Source organism: Crinia signifera, chromosome 1 (genome assembly GCF_055691185.1).
Source record: "Crinia signifera chromosome 1, ASM5569118v1, whole genome shotgun sequence".
Classification (NCBI taxonomy): Eukaryota; Metazoa; Chordata; class Amphibia; order Anura; family Myobatrachidae; genus Crinia; species Crinia signifera.
In genome coordinates this window covers 307,575,878-307,594,117 of record NC_139217.1, presented here as the reverse complement: position 1 = coordinate 307,594,117, position 18,240 = coordinate 307,575,878, and the positions used below count along the sequence as shown (strand labels likewise).

The 18,240-nt window shown below is 44.1% G+C and overlaps 1 protein-coding gene across 1 annotated transcript in view; it reads right to left on the bottom strand.

Moving 5' to 3' along the window:
- OSTF1 (osteoclast stimulating factor 1) overlaps window positions 1–16,373 on the bottom strand; it is a 34,698-nt gene extending 18,325 nt beyond the window's left edge. Inside the window, exons 1-2 of the mRNA XM_083186121.1 lie at window positions 16,172–16,373; window positions 502–548 (exon numbers count right to left, since the gene is read on the bottom strand). Coding sequence (XP_083042247.1) covers window positions 502–548; window positions 16,172–16,205 — 81 coding nt within the window. The 5' untranslated portion in view covers window positions 16,206–16,373. The remainder of the gene's footprint in view (window positions 1–501; window positions 549–16,171) is intronic.
- Between the last annotated feature and the right edge of the window lie 1,867 nt (window positions 16,374–18,240).

Below are 18,240 nucleotides of genomic sequence, written 5' to 3'. Positions count from 1 at the left end.
GCATATGTAAAGTGACTCTCAGGTCACTTTTATACGTGTGCACGTTCTCGCGGAAATGGGCGGGCAGCTGACATCCGGTGAGGTCAGCTGCCCGCCCCCAGCACCCATGTCTCCAGGAGATCACCATGGGAACGCCCAGCGTTTTCATGGTTACCCCTGCCCGCCGCCCCAGGCCCTCCCGCCCACAAGCTTGGGTGCGTACACCAAGCGAACAATCTGTTTGCCGTGGCCGCACGCACCCAGCGTATGCACATGTTCAGAAATGCGCATTGTGAAAACATTGGCCCCGAGCGAACAAACACCCACTACTGAATGGACCAGAATAAGGTTCATAGTACATCTCTTTTACAGATAATGGAAAAATGAATGTGACTTATAAGTGAATTTGTTTTGCAAAGGATGTGGCATGAAAGATTTATTCTTATTCTATGAATTAAGACTAAACAATTTCCATTAAGCAAGCAACAAGAATCACTGCAAATGGGGAAAGCAGGGGGTTACCGTTCTAGGTTCAAATGTATACAAAGCCCGGAATACTTTCACTTGTCCTGAAAGAGAATGGAAAGAAGACGATAATAGCCAGAATATTAGTTAACTTTATATAAATAATAATTAATCTTTTTATATATAAAATAAATAATGATATATCAGATGTTTTTATCAATAATTAACATTCAGCCAAAACTGTACTACTACTACTGTACTTCTTAGGTCAGGTGGATAGAGCTCTTTTTAATACATTTCATACAAATATGAAAAACTTTTCTTAGTCTATATAAAAGGTGAAAAGAAATACAATATCCAACTAGAAGCTTACATGTAACATTTAAACATTAATATATGTAAGGCTAATAGTCAATAATAATAATAGTCAATACTGCCTTTGTTTGAATTGTCTTTATTTCACCTTCAATTTTAAACACTGAAAGTACAGCTGCCGAGTGTTTTTCCATTAACTGAATTACATAGTTTTAGGCTTCAGCAATATAAAAGATATTCTACCAACGGTTTAGCATTTAAATTGTGCAACTAATTTCCTCAAACGCCCCAGCTGCCCAAAAAGGCCAACAGCTTCTGCTTGCATAATAAATGATCATCTATCAGACAGCATATTGTTTTTTTCTTCTTCAGTATATACTCTATTATAGCAAAGTATGGGCACATTGTCTGAAAGAGGGGACCCCTCATTTTCAAATGAGGGTGCGCTTTTATTTCTGTGAGTGAGATAGAGGGACTTAAGGTCCCTCCCACCACCACCTCTTTTTTTTTTCTGCAAACGTGACAATGTCGAATATGCGCACTGCCAGCTGCCACCAGTCATCTGGATCGTTGAGGACAAGGTATTTTTTTCATGCCCACATGTCTCTGCTGAGAGAAAGGGAGTTAGGACATAGGGGCATATTCAATTTAAGTCGGATCCATTCCAACATTTTTTTGGTCGGAATGGAACTGACTTGGGCTATTCAATTAGCAGCAAAATCTCCCCTGGCCAGCGCCATGACCAGGTGAGTGACGTAGGTGGGCGGGAGGCGGGTCAGCATCGCGTGAGCTGCTCTCACTCGGCCTGGCAGCAGGACAGGTGAGCGAAGCAGGACCCAGCGAGAGGCAGGCTGGAGGACGGTGTCGGGTAATCTGACTTTTTCAAGTCAGATTGAGATTGCAACACTCTGCCAACTATATTGTATAGGAAGGCATTCCAAAGAGTGGGTGCAGCTTGAAGAAATGCTAATAAACTTTGAATGGGAAGAGGTAATGTGGGTTCATAAGAGATGCAGCTCTAGTTCAAAGTGGATGTCAGGTTGGGATATATTTTGAGAATAGCAAAGAGATGTATGTTGTTCTAGTTTGGGTAATAGTCTTACAGGTGGGTCACGATACATTGTGGCTGCATTGGAAAAATTACCTCATCATAGGAGTGAGAAACCCCTCAAGCAAGAGCCATTTCGTAGACTAGTCAAATGATTTGATGTACTAAATTAAAGTGCTGATTTGGTAAGAAAAACACATGTACTGTATCCACGTGTATTTATCCAAATTGTGACTGTTTTCTACTGCAGTTTTGACTTTTAAAAAGTGAAACTACCGGCTAGAGATGAGTAAAAAATAAATAAAAAGACAGCTAAAAAGCCCGCCATCGAATACTAAAGTCCTATTTTTCAGCTACACGAGAGAAAAAAACAGACTAAATTAAATACAGCCCATAGTGACCAATAAGCAGGTGGTGCTAATATAGGTGCAGCTGTGCTACCTACAAGATACAGGCCAGTCAAGTTCTTTCACATAAACGGGATATGGTATGAGGTCGACATGCATTGGCCATCATGCTGTAGGTCAACACATGAAAGAGGTGGACAGGGTTGGAAGGTCGACACAAGCAATAGGTCGATAGTCAAAAGATCGAGTTTTTCACTTTTTTTTTAAACCAACAGGCTGTATTTCATGCCCTACCGTGGTGGGAGAATAAAATAGTGTGATGGGCATAGCGAGGCACCGTGCCGAAGCATGGTGAGTGTAGCGAGCCATGCGAGGGGACACGGTGTACTTTGACAGTGTCCATGACGACTATGTCACCATTCGGGTAAAAAAAAAAAAAATTAAAACTCATGTCGACCTTTTGACCTTATTTTACTTTGTGTGTTTTAAATAATCTCTATGGGCCCTTAAGGATGAAAGCAGAATTTCAATGTATTGAAAATGCAAGGGAGTGGGAAGTGCCTAATAATAGCTAAATGAGCTGCTATGTGTGATGAAATCTTCAGCAGACTTAAAAACACTTTCTATTTTCAGGAAACAGAACTGTAAAACAATCTGAAAATCATATGATCAATTAGGGTATATAAATAAGGAAATAAAAGTAGTGTAGAAATAAAATGCATGTGTGTACCAGTGCTATTTCCTCCACAACATATTATTTGTCCGAGAGACAATGCTCGTCTTATGGAAAAGTTGTATAAATGCCAAAAGAGCAGGCAGAGGTCTGCCGGATTCAGATTTACAAATGCTAGATTTATGCCAATGCAAAAGCGACCAAAACATGATATACTGCTCAGTGTCCTGATGTGAGCGTCTCTGTGATTTCTCTAATGGATAAACATGCAAAGGTTTTCAGCACCGATAAATGTGCCACTGGATAACATGTCTGTTATTTGCAAAATAGAATTTCCAAAACCTAAACTGTATAAACAATTACATTATAATGTTTTTCTTATAGACCATACGTTGGGTCATGTTTAACGGTGTTTACTATGGTATTTTCAACATGTTTATTAGTATATAAGAGTGGTCCCAAACTGTGAGCCTAGGCACCCTGGGGTGCTGCAAGGTTCTTGCAGGGGTGCCTCGGATTGGTGGTCCAGGACCAAATCAAATTATTTATCGTCAAAGTGATAAGCAAAACCAAGGCTAGTGGCTGCCCTGTGAAAGTTTGGGTCAACCACTGAAGGTCAAAACCGCAAATATGTCGACATGCCTTAGGATGATGGCCATTGTCGACCTAATGTGTGTGTGTCGACCTAAGGTATGTTGACCTATTGGAGGTGTCGAAAATAAGCCATGTCAACATTCAGTGGTCGAGAAAATGCATGTCGACCCTTGTTGTGTCGAGTCGACCCAACGACCGTATACCATAATTCAGATGCTTTCCCTCAGCCTAATCCTAACTGTCCCACTATAACCGCTTTAATGCAGGAATTGAAATTCCCGGGTGAAGTAGATCCACCCAGGAATTTCCTGAAATACACGGGTCCTTTTTCTGTGTGAAAGGGTTACCCCTGCGTAATGGAGCACGCGGTCAAATAACCCAGCGCTTCAAATGCCGGGTAATTGCCGGATTATGACGTGAACGACATAGCGTGTGCAGGGTATAAGGTCATTAGGTCAACAAATATTGGGTGGACCACTGATGGCAGCCATGGCTTAGATCGACACATGAAAATCGGTTGACAGGGTTGAAAGGTTGACATAAGCATTAGGATGACAATGGGTAGGAATGAGTTTTTCACATTTTTTTGCGCCGACAGGTGGTATTTCATGCCCTACCATCCACGAGGGCATGGTAGGAGAATATAATAGTGTGCCGAGGCAGCAAGCCATGCGAGGGGACTCAGTGCACTTTGACAGTGTCCATGTCAACATTTGGGACAAAACATTTTTAAAACACAGGTCAACCTTGTGACTGTCACCCTTGCCATTGTTTACCTAATGCTTGTGTCAACCTTAGCCATGTCTACCCAATGCATGTTGATCTAATGTGAGTTGACCAGTTCTACATATGGAACATTGGGCACTGGTGCAGCTTACACACTAAACATACCTCCTAGGTTGAAATTGTACAGTGTGTACCTAATATAATGGTCCTGTTACAGGCTATGTTTGAGAAATTAGCTAGGAGCTGATTGGCTGGTACTCGCTCTCTCTCTACTTTATCTCCCTAACATCAACATTTTAACTATGTCGAAATCAAAACTTAAATTTTTGGTGTGGTTCTTCACTCCTCATCTCTGTTGCTTAATATATAGATCAGACTCTCGATCCACAGCAATGCACAACAGAAAATTGCAGTGAAATCCCCCTGCCGCTAGGTGATCTGCATGTAGGAGCTCCACTGTAAATAGAAAGCAGGATTAGCATACCTACAATATGGTGTACCTCAGAGCCCAAAGCACACACCTACGCTGTTCTGGAATGGCAAATGGCATCGACCTACATTGCAGGTTTTGCAACCCAGCCCATAAAGGTTTTTTTTTTTACGAGCACCATTCATCATTTTGTTTATTGTTACCTTCCATGGAATTCATAAACCATGCCAAAAAGATGACCCTTTAAACATTGTTGGAGTCATTGCTTTCCTCTGGAAGGGCCCTTCAGATTGTCTCAGGTTTTCCTTCTCTGTTTTCCACAAGTTTCTACAGCATACAGGGCTTAATTCTAACCCGATCAGCAGCCTTATTTGGCCCCGTTCCGATATTGTCTATGCGCATGTGTAAACCCCGGAAGTGAAAGGCATCAGTGACTTTCACACTCGCCGAGCTGTTCGCTACAGAATATATGCTGCCTAGTGAGCAGCTCTGAATCAGGCCCCTAGATACTTACATTTTCCAGAGTTTTTTAATACATTGGTATAAGCAGATTTAGTGGATCAATATCTTGTAGGATAGCAAAAGTCTGATTAGTTAAACCTGTGCAGTTAAAAGATTTTTATCATCAAATTAATCATTTATTTACACTGACTTTTTTTTATTTTGTTTTTATTTGGGAACCCAAAGTAATGGAGCATTTAAATTGTTGCTCTGATCAGGAATTCATTACTTAGGATGCCTCCAAAAAGCACCAGGCTTAGATGCATAAAGAACTTTATGTGCATAAAAAAACTGCCAACGATGCAAAAAGTCCCAGTTGGGTGGACAAACCGGATACTTTTCAAACATTTGTGATTCTGACCAGGGTAGGCTGTGAGCATAAATACCGGTGCCTGCCTGCTGCATTCATGTTCATACGCATAAATACCGGTGCCTGCCTGCTGCATTCATGTTCATACGCCAGAACAACTGAATTGTTGCTGGTAAGATCCCATATAACAATTGAATTGCCCCCTCAGAGTTTATTTTGTTATCCTGCAGGACAACAAATGCTGTTCTTCAATGGAAGGAACACAAATTGTAACCCATAGCAAGAAACAATTTTATGATCGTTTAACTACAGTACATGGTTAAAAAGCACTCTGGGAAGTTTAAAAAACAATACCAAGTAGTTTGATAAGGCTCCAAATGGAAATTTACATAAAAATATATAAGAGAAAGAAAGCAGAAAACATTCAGGCTCCAACAAGCAGCTAATAGTCTATCAGATAAACCAGTGGTTCCCAACCTGGGGTACTAGTACCCCTGGGGGTACTCTGCAGACCAGTTGGGGGTACTTGAAAATAATATTGGTAATGGCGGAAGATGAAAAAGTCTTTCGATGGCAGAAGACCCATTGCCATGGAGACTAACCACGTTGTATCACCTATGGTTATGTCTTTAGTGTCATCAGCGTCTCCTTGTGCTTTTGCCTGACCAGCAATCCACTGGGAGCATCCCATGCTGCCCTCAGACATTAGCAATCATCTGCCCGGCGCTGACACAGGTGGAGGAAGTAGCGGCATTAATCCTACAGGTGTTTGTGGGAACCCTGCAGACAATACACAACCAGCGGGCAGACATGGAAGGGCAGGATTCCTGGCCGTATACTACTCCTCCGCTACTCCTTAATATAAGGACACATTGGTGCAGATTTATAATTTTGCTGGTGGGTGCTCAAGCCAAAACTACAGGGGAGTGGCTTCATGGGGAAGGGGCGTGGCCACAAAATAATACCAATTTATATTACGCAGCGCAGTTGTCTCCAATATTCAAATTAAGACAGCAGAGTTCCCCTTTTTACACATTGCAGCAGCAGAGTACACAGTACAGCACAATGTAACGAAACACACCATGAAATTAATTGAAAGTAATCAATACATTTCTAGTACATTTTTAAGTTACCATCGACGTGGACTACGGTTGTACATAGTAACCCTGAAGCGTGGCAAGCGCGCCAGGGTCTACATTTTGACTAACCGCTGCGACACAGTGTGAAGTGGACATTTTTGGTAAAATGCAATAAGAAAAAAAATGTATTGAACATTTTAATGTTGATCTTTAAACTATGTCGCCCTTTAGACCGTGTCAACCTTTTTGCATGTTGACCACATGGGGCAGACCGGATGACTGTATCCACTTTCTATAAATTTAATATAAAATAATATAATACTGACTACTTAGCCATAGCATTCCCCTCAGAACACAACCAGCAGTGCAGAGAGGGGATAATCATGCTGCACCTAAAAACATCCCAGTACCCCCTAGCATTGCCCCCCCCCCCCCCCCCCCGCCCCCAGTGACACTGCTTTTGCCCCCTACCTGCTCATAACCCCACTACACAACCCTGCTGCACCCAAATATCCCTGTATGCTGGAATTGTCCGCAGTGACTCTGCTTGTGCCCCTACTTGCAGAGCATCCCACCCTGCTGCGCCCAAACATCCCAGTACCCCAGCTCTGCAGCATACAAGATACATTTTTATTAAATATTTGTGGAATGCCACAGTAAGATCAGTAAGATGCCACTGGCCACAGAAACGCACTGGGACTAATTCTGGATAGTGCACAACATCAATCTGCAAAGCCACGGAAGCCACATTTACACACACACACACACACACACATATATATATATATAAAAATAATCATACATTTGATTTGATGTGAGTTTTAGAGTATCTCCTACCTGAGAGTCAGACTGACTGGCAACTGATTTTATGCTGACTGCTGCACCTGCATCATCACATGCCCCAGCCTCTTGTTGTGACACCGCCAGGACATCTGCCTGTCCTGCACAAATGGAGCGCAGAGGAGAGGGAGGTGGTTGGTGCTGGTGGCCCAGACAGTGCCTACCTGTCCTGCACATGGCGCGCGGAGGAGAGGGAGGGGGAGCCGGGAGGTGTTTGGCAGGCGCACAGTGCCTACCTGTCCAGTCCTGCACAATGGCGCGCGGAAGAGAGGGAGCGAGGTGGTCGGTGGGCGCTCAGTGCCTACCTGAGGCTGTCCTGCACAGTGCAAAATGGCGCGCGGAGGAGGAGGTTGTTTCCTTCCTTGCGTTGCCCAAGAAGGCGGGGGAGGGGGGGGGGGAATGATGCCCCAGTTGGGGAGGAGGGGGGGTTGGGGGGGAGGATGCCTCAGTGTGGGGGGGGGGGGGCGAGGGGCGAGGAATGCCTCCTGTTCGGGGTGGTAATGAAGGTACAAATACTGTAAAATTAGAGGAACAAAAACGGCACTGAATCGGTAAAATACCATTTCACATATGCAGTGTGAAAGAGGTATTTAAAAATACCGGGTCAATGCCGTTTTTGCGGTCTGAAAGCAGCTTAAGTGTATGCAGAACAGTATGCCGATTTCACTGTACATAACAAGTCTCTTAGCACACAGCTAAACCTCTTTGTAAGCAGTTGAGCTCCACACCAGTGGTTTAGGAGGATCTAGCAGCACATGACTGAACATGCTCCACAGTCTGTATAACCATCTTACAGGCAAACTTGAGGAGACAAGTTTAGAAACATAGGTAAAAAAGTTGGGAAGGGGACATCTGCCTATAAAAATTACCCTAAAAAACCCATTAACACTCATGATTTAATTAGAACACTGTGAACAGTGCTGACTTGTGTGACAGTACACGTGATGAAACACTTATGCCCGAGTTGTGATGTAAATATAAGATGAATTACTGTATGACAGGAAGTGAAGTAACATGCTGAAACATCTTTTCTATGCTTCAGGCCGGTTCCACCCTTTTCTCGTTACACTATGGACACTAAAGCAACATTTATGCAACTATGTATGCAGCCTTGGATACAGTAAGATCACTTATGCTCCACTAATAAAAAAAAAGGTTGTGAAAATAAAAAAATGTAGTCAATGTAATATCATTAGAATATTTTCTTTACAGTTCACAGGCAATGTCAGGCATCACATACAATAAAACGTAACATTCAATTTTCTTCGTAAATATTAACTCAGGTACATGAACATACAAACATAAAAACATGAATCATAAAAGCTGCATAAGCCAGTATTTCAGATACATGTATCATAAATAGTGTTCATACTAGCACCCTGCATATTTCAAAACACAGGTAGTTAATCTTATACCCCCCTTTCACACCGGCCACCCAGCAATTTTGCAGGGTGCAGCCTGACCCCAATTCACACCACCCGCAAATTACTGGGTTAAAGCTTTTGAACCCGGGAATTGGTGCTTGCTTCTTGCACAAGTCTGGTGTGCATAGCAGTGCTGAAGTACAGACCACACTGTGCTAGAAGCACCACAGCAGAAAGTGACACCCAAGGCAGATCAGGCTAGAATGAACAGTAATAAGGCCTCTATAAGCCAAAATATAACACAGAAAAAACAATGACTATATAGGATAATATCACAATCACATCCATCAAGAAGGCAAGTCTATTGTGACGGGAGCTGTTTAACTGTCACCGGGTGAGAGTTCCACTGGCACCCTAACTTACTGCAGTTGTGCCTAAATACACTGGGATTATCCACATGAAGTGGCTAAATCCATGCAAAATAATGGGCATGCTGATTTTTTGAGCTGTCAAACAGTAGAAATGTGGCAAAAGCATGGCATATCTGCTCATACCTCAGGAGGCTATGGGCAGTAATGGATGCCGGGAGAACTTGTGCTCAGTTCACACACACACACAACTGAATAGCTCCGGTCATTTTAGATGGAAGGTGGAGCCACAAGAAAAAATAAAATGAATCCCCCCCCCTTTATATCCAATTCAGGCACAATAAAATGAATGATGTCCAAGGGGGGTATTCAATGTCAGGGGCACGGCTGTCGAGCTAGCGCGACAGCCATGCCCCTATCCCGTTCTTGGTCAGCTCGCCTGGAGCTCGGCAGTCGGGATTCAATGTCCCGGCCGCCGAGCGGCGAGAAGGGGGCGTGGCCACGAGTTGATGATGGAAATAGACAAGCTCTGGCCCGGGAGCTCGCCTATTTCCGGCTTTTCTCGGCAGAACGAGCCCGACAGCTTGTGATGTCGGGCTCGTTCTGTGGAGAAACTCTGTTCAATGCTGTCGGGGAAGACAGCATTGAATAGGGACCCGCAGCCATCTCCCCCGTCGGGAGATGGCTGCGGGAGGTCGACAAAGATTGAATACCCCCCAAGTGTGTTAGGCAGAAAAACATTGAAGAGAGAACTTGACATTTCTAAAATTAACATTTTACATGTACTACAAATGGGCATATTTTAGGGAAATAGGAAAATGTCTATGTTCTAGCAGGGCACAGGAAATCTGTGTGCAACTTGGTTTCTGAGGGTTGAGCCTTTTTAAACAAATTCCTTTTTTGTGAGACAGAGTAATCATGGAGTAAACACAATAACTGAGCATAGAGCCGTATATCACAACTCTAATGAAGCCATAGTGGAGGATTGATAGAACCTTTTTCTTCCCCTAAAGCAGCCATGCCCAAACTGTGGCCCTCCAGCTGTTGTGAAACTACACATCACAGCATGCCATAGTTTTAGCATTCCCTAATAGCAAAACTGTGGCAAGGCATGAAGGGGGAAATTTACTAAAGGAAATTTGTAAAAAATAGGTGTAAAAATAGGTGTATTTGTATCCAGAAATACCCTTATTGGTACTTGTTTCCTAGCACGGCCACACTGATTCTAATCGGGGGCATCGCAGGTAAAAAAATCTCATCGGTCGCATCGCATGCGTGCTAAAAAATCGCATGCGATGGTCCCGACGCGATGCCCCCGATTTCCCATAGGGAACAATGTTAAATGCCTCAATTTACCCAAATGAACAGGGAACAATGTTAAATGGTCCAGAAACCCCCCAAAACACCCCAGAACAGTGAAATGGCCCCCCAAAATTAGTTAACGCCACCCCACGATCAACGTGAACCCGAAGCGTGGCGAGCGCAGCGAGCCCGCGAGGGGCGGCGGTACGCGTCCTCTGACCTTTTCATACCCCCACTATCCACGTCGGCGTGGAGTTGAGAATAGAATAGTGTGGCGAGCCACCGAGCCCGAAGCGTGGCGAGCCCCGCGAGGGGACGCGGATACCTTCACAGTTATACGCGTCCCCTCGCGGGCTTCACAGGTGTCCGTGGCGACGCAGACACCTGTGAAGCCCGCGAGGGGACGCGTTTACCTGTGAAGGTATCCGCGTGCGCTCGCCACGCTTCGGGCTCGGTGGCTCGCCACACTATTCTATTCTCAACTCCACGCCGACGTGGATAGTGGGGGTATGAAAAGGTCGGAGGATGCGTACCGCCGCCGCTCGCCACGCTTCGGGTTCACGTTGATCGTGGGGTGGCGTTAACTAATTTTGGGGGGCCATTTCACTGTTCTGGGGTGTTTTTGGGGGTTTCTGGACCATTTAACATTGTTCCCTGTTGATTTGGGTAAATTGAGCCATTTAACATTGTTCCCTATGGGAAATCGGGGCCATCGCGTCGGGACCATTTAATGCTTATTTAGCCGCATGCGACGCGACCGACGCGATTTTTTAACTTTTCAATGCATTTCAATGGGAAATCGGGTCCATCGCGTCAGGGGCCATCGCATACCACTATTAAGGGCACAAGATCAATGCAATTGTGGCCGTGCTAAGAAACAAGTACCCACTTATTTTTTACATTTACTATCCCGAAAATACGGCAATTCGTATTTATGTGCTATCAATACGAATATGAATTGCCGTATTTTCGGGATAGTAAATGTCAAAAATAAGTGTATTTCTGGATATACACCTATTTTTTACACATTTCCTTTAGTAAATTTCCCCCGAAGGGAGTTGTAGTTTGCCAGAAGCTGGAGGGCCATAGTTTGAACATGCCTGTCTTAAAGAACCCAAATTTCATAAGCTATGAATTTCACTGATAAATAAAATAGAAAAAAATATTTTTTAAATTTTCTTATTTTATTCATGTACATATTACAGGATGAGTATATTAATATATATTACTATCTTCTAGCTTGTAAAGCGAACAACTTACTTAGTGCCTTTTGCCATGAATTGTGGCCAAGATGGCTATCTAAAAAGTAAATCATGTTCCTGTGTGGTGGAACTGAGCTTGTGGTTACAAAAACCATGGTGTAAGTTGCACATGGATGGCTATAACGACAGCTGCAGTTCTAAAATTTGTCATACGCATGGAATACCTTTTTTGTTGGAAAAGGAGTAAACACTGTTCCAAACCAGGTCTGACCCTGATCTGGATTATTTCCTGATGGCATCCTTCCCACTTCAGCACACCTAGGTCGTTGCCATGTAAAATCCTGCTGCATAGGAAGGATACCAGGGTAACCGGACCCGTGCATTTGTGTGCGATAACCCAGGATTCTCAAGCCAGTGGAAAAGGGGTATTAGGCGCACCATTTAATCCAAATGGATAGAAGTATGGGGTGACTTTATTCCATCAGGTGAGACATGTACATTGCAGTCTACTTGTACAGTAAGGTGCAAATAGTGCTGTGCAAAGTGACCAAAAAGTCACTTTGCACAGCACTATTTGCACCTTACTGTACAAGTCTTGAAGAAAAGACCAGTGGGTCTTGAAACGTCGACTGCAATGTACATGTTTCACCTGATGGAATAAAGTCACCTTTTACTATAAGCCCGTGGAGTGCCGCTTCTACTTGCTGGATCTATCAAGACTAGGGGGTAATTGATATATATCAACCATTTAAGAAGGCACCCAGGCAAGCTGTCCCATCGTCTTGAGTGCCGAACAAACATGTGGATGGAGCGACCAGTGTGCACAGAAATGCCATTCACTTATTAGCCAAATAATGCACCTTGCGGCGATGCTTATGCGGATGCATCACGGCAAAGATGAGTGCCACTTACTTACTAGGTAGCAAATTTCAACATTATCTTAACTTTCCCATAATATCTTCCCATGGAATGCAGTTGAGATCCCAACAGTCCAATGAGGGTTAGTGTTAGCCACTAGGCTGCAGGAGGCAAGGGCAAATTGACCAAGGACATTTCCCTCTTCATCCACTACACCAAATCCCCCCCCCCCCCCCTTTAGCAGGCTGATTCCCGCATATAATATGGGGGAGAGGGAGCTGTGTATATAGCAGTAATATGAAAGTGCTACGTGTATTACGGGTAAATAGAGGTGGGTCTGTATAGATACCAGGGTTGACGACTTTTGTAGTAGGAGAGGAGACTTTCAGCAGACTGGGGGGTAGGGCTTGAGTGGGAGTTAAGCCCCACCCCCAGGAAGGAAAATAACCCAATTTGACGTTCTCCGTGGAGGGAGCTGGGCTAAAACTATGCGATTGCGACACTTTAGCCCGCCCCCCTCCACGGAGATCGGCAGATAGGGTTATTTACATGCCGCAGTCAGGGGGCAGAGCGGGGGTCCCCCAGAATCCGGGAAGGCTGCTCACCTTTCCGGGGAGCCAGGAGGGGGACATGATTTTTGGTATCCTCCCGGGCATTCCGGGAGGGTAGGCAACCCTGATACAGTATATACTGGAATGGAATATGGAGGAGCTATGTGAGCTGAGGGGTAGTATTGGTGAGGGGGCATCTGTGCATACTGGAATAGAATATGGGGGTGCTGTCAGGTCCAAAATTAGAATTTGTCACCTGCCAATCTTTCTGAGTGATCTGACATTAATGTAAGGAAATGGCGAATCAGAATTGCTATCAGTGGATGATCTATAAATCATGATAGATATATATATATATATATATACACACATATACATACATACATACAGGGGTAAATTTACTAAGATGGGAATTCTATTGAAGATAGGATGTTGCCCATAGCAACCAATCAGATTTTATCTATTATCTTCTAGAAGGTGCTAAATAAATAAGTAGAAACTGATTGGTTGCTATGGGCAACATCCCATCTTCAATAGAACTCCATCTTCGTAAATTTACCCCATAGTATCTAAAAAGCACAGTGTGGGTTTTTAGAAGTAAACATGTTGCCCTAAGCAAACAATCAAATTCTGATTGGTTGCTATATGCAACATCACTTCTAAAATCTGCACTTTCCTAAACATACTGAACACCGGGGTGCCGAACGCACGCCAATGGATTTTGGCTACATAGCCAACAACCCGCATGTTCAGCGGCTTCCTGAGGACGTCACTGAACAATATTAGTTGTTGTGTACAGTCAATTCGACCACCCATGGTCACAGCCGATATCATTAACTATATTGTCCACGGCCATCTTGAGTGTGCAATGCTTTAGTATAGGATAATCAAGTCGGCCTACTGAGTAATTTTAGATTCGTTTGGCAGATATATAATATTCGCATAACAAAACTTTGTAACTTGGTAAGAGTTAGCACAACTGCTGCAGACACATAGGGAATAAGTATAGAGACAGTATAGCAGAATGTGAAATCTAGAGGACAGGGGTTGCTGCTTCCTGAGCACTTGTCAATAGTGCAAGTATCTGCTGTCAGATTGGGGCTCCCATAGCCCTGAAGATGCCAGCGCAGTGCTGACATTAGAGACCCACATACTGGGTTATATTCAATGATATTTGCTCGCTGAGACAGCGAGCAGTGCTGCCTGCTCGCAGTCACAGCTCACACGGTCAGTATTCAACTGACCCCCTGCACACATAGGCAGCACTCAACGGACTTGAATTAAATGTTGCTAATGTCCATAGAGTGATGGCTCTCTCTACCATAGGATGTTGCTAGGCAGGGCCGGCGACAGGGGGGGTCAAGGGGGACAAGTGTGACGGGCCCTAGCGATCTGAAGGGCCCCAGAGCTTCCATGCCCCGGCATGACCACTGCCTGTACTAGCTGGCCTGTCAGTGACCCTCGCAGCCCAGCCGTCTACTGTGCGCCATCTGTGTGTGGCTGAGTGTGACTGACTCCCTGTGTGCCACTGCCATCTGTGTGTGTGCCTTGCCACTTGGCGCTCAGAGCCATCTACTCTGTGTGTGCACACGGCCTGGGGCAGCAGACGCACAGCCGTGTAGTCCGCACCTGAATGCAGGCTCTGGAGCAGTGAAAGGTTCAATGAGGCTCATGCAGAAGAGGGTTTTATGGATTTGGGATTAGGTGGGGGCCCCAGAAATATCATTGTACAGGGCCCCAAGATTTCTGTTGCCGGCCCTGTTGCTAGGTCAGGGGTTCCCAAACTTTTTAGAAACACTGTGCCAGAATATTATCCACAGCACTCTTAGGCCAAACGTTTCAGGATGAAAAATTAAACACATTGTGTATTTATCATCTTAAGGTTTAATTATGTAGTGGGGGACAAGATATGTTTGTATTCTGTACACAGATTTTATGGTTTGCAGCCATAAGCATTGGTTTTGCCTATTACGTTGATTGTAATTAATCTGAATTGGTCCTGAACCACAAACCCGAGGCACCCCTGTAAGGGTCTCAAGGTTTGGGAAACACTGTGCTATCTACAGGTGAATCACTGCTATAGTAACTATTAAGGAAGGCACTACTGCACCACTCATCTCCAGAGAGCCAAACTCCATTATGTGAATGTGTATATATATATATATATATATATATATATATATATATATATATATATATATATATATATATATATATACATACATACATACATACATACATACATACATACATACATACATACATACACACACACACACACACACACACACACACACACACACACACACACACACACACCAACATGGCCCATTCCATTAGGTACAAAAAAAAAATATATATATATATATATATATATATATATTTTTATTTTCCAACTGCAGCTTTAATACCATACTTCAGCTTTAAACTGCAGAAAAAGAATTGTGATGCTTCTCAATGAATTGCTATAATACAGTTTACACAGTTGACGTTTCCCAGGTCACCATGGCAATCATACATTAAGAGGAAAGTGCAGGAGCAGAGCATTATGTCCCTCCTGGAGAGGGTCATTTTGGGAGGTATGCAGGAGCGCTGTTTATCCCCAACATATCACAGTTTAAAAATCCACAGGTAACCTGAAAAACATAAACTGAGGACCAAGTTTGAGAGCCTGTGGCTTTAAGTATTCATTTTAAAATACCGTACAATGAAGTAATGGAATATGCTTTTGGCCTTATACAGCAGCAGGTCAGTGCAGGAGGCGCAGACACAGCAGCTGACAGGAGCAGTATTATGGAAAGTGAGTAAGGGGACACCAGACATTACCTCACACTCCCCCCAGCATGTAATCTCCCCAGCCAGGTACTGTAGGTGTGCCACTCATGTACCACACTACTAGGAAGTGGCTCACGCATGCAAACACCAAGCAGAGGAAACAGTGTCATAGTGTCCTCTCATACAAGTGCTGAGTAAGGAGCTGCTCCGGGCATTTCCAGATCAGCTGGCGCTGCCGGAGCGCAGGGATACTATGTACTACAGTATCTGCAGGGTGACGGCTGCTGCAGTGCACACTGCCCACGGAGGAGAAGTAGGGTCAGAGCAGGCTGCGAGAGGTAGGATCACGCCCGTGGCGCTACGCCGGCCGATCAGTGGGCGGAGACGTACATGTGTATGTACAATACTGGGCTTGTAGAGTGTACGGACAGGCTTCTCTCTTACCTGGTTTCACGGGTTTAGGCGGTGGCTTGGACATGGTGCTCCAAACTATTCCCAAGCTCAGCTCGGGACAGAGAGGGCTGGTGTGCTGCTGCTTAGTGGCCCTTTTGCTGCTGCTGCTGTAGGTATGGTAAGGGACGGGTGCCAGTCCCCTGTCCTGAGAATGAGGAAGTGTAGGGACTGCAGGAGGAGGAGTCCTGGCTGTCACCACCCTGGTCCACGCATGCACACATACACACCCACACCGACTGACTGACATACTGTAGGATGAGTACTCAGTACACCACCGCTGGCCTCTTCTCTGCATTGCACATACAGCACAACTTATTTGTTTATTTATTTACAGTTACTATATAGCGCATACATATTCCGCAGCGCTTGCTTCTTTGTATCAATACAATTCTAATAAGAAATTGCCGGGTTTATGTCTACAATAACCTCCAGCTTGTTATTCAGGACAATCACTTTTACAAGGGAAAATGAGAGTTGGACCACAAATTTGACGCCAGAAATCAACACAGAGGGGTCACTTATATATCACCCACTTGCAATTTCTTTTGACCAACAATGATTTGAGCAGAAATCGGGAAAAAAAATGGGCATAGGTCTCAGATATTATTTTGAATAAGTAGCTGGTTTCCTGCAAGGGTTAAACAGCGTTGGTCAAAAATATTACACAGGAAACCCACACAGGGGGGTCACTTACAAATGACCCACTTGCAATTTCTTTTGACCAACTAGAATTTGGGCAGAAATCGGGCACTAAAGTGGGCATATCTTCCAGATTTCAATATTTTGAATAAGCAGCTGGTGTCCTGCAAGGGTTAAACAGCTTTTGTCAAACATTATGACACTTGAAACCCGCACAGGGGGGTCACTTACATGACCCACTTGCAATTTCTTTTGACCAACAAGGATTTGGGTATAAATTGGGCATGGGTCCCAGATGTCATCATTTTGAATAAGTAGCTGGTGTCCTGCAAGGGTTAAACAGCGTTCGTTAAAACATATTACACTTGAAACCCGCACAGGGGGTTCACATACATATGACCCACTTGCAATTTCGTTTGACCAACAAGGATTTGGGCAGAAATAGGGCACTAAAAGGGGCATAGGTCCCAGATGTCATCATTTTGAATAAGTAGCTGGTGTCCTGCAAGGGTTAAACAGCGTTTGGGCAAAAAATATTACACAGAAAACCCGCACAGGGGGGTCACGTACATATGACCCACTTGCAATTTCTTTTGACCAACTAGGATTTGGGCAGAAATCGGGCACTAAAGTGGGCATATCTTCCAGATTTCATTATTTTGAATAAGTAGCTGGTGTCCTACAAGGGTTAAACAGCATTGGTCAAAAAATATTACACTTGAAACCCACACAGGGGGGTCACTTACATATGAACCACTTGCAATTTCTTTTGACCAACAAGGATTTGGGCAGAAATCAGGCACTAAAGTGGGCATGGGTCCCAGATTTCATCATTTTTTATAAGTAGCTGGTGTCCTGCAAGGGTTAAACAGCGTTGGTCAAAAAATATTACACAGAAAACCCGCACAGGAGGGTCACGTACATATGACCCGCTTGCAATTTCTTTTGACTAACAAGGATTTGGGTAGAAATTGGGCACGAAACTGGGCAAGGGTCCCAGTTGTCATCATTTTGAATAAGTAGCTGGTGTCCTGAAAGAGTTAAACAGCGTTGGTCAAAACATATTACACTTGAAACCCGCACAGGGGGGTCACATACATATGACCCACTTTCAATTTCTTTTGACCAACAAGGATTTGGGCAGAAATCGGGCACAAAAATGGGCATAGGTCCCAGATATCATTTGGAATAAGTAGCTGGTGTCCTGCAAGGGTTAAACAGCGCTGGTCAAAAAATATTACACTTAAAACCCGCACAGAGGGGGCACATACATATGACCCATTGGCAATTTCTTTTGACCAACAAGGATTTGGGCAGAAATAGGGCACTAAAGTAGGAAAGGGTACAAGATTCAATACAATCATCCAACCTTCAATACAATCATCCAATCTTCAACCAATCATCCAATCTTCAATTATCCA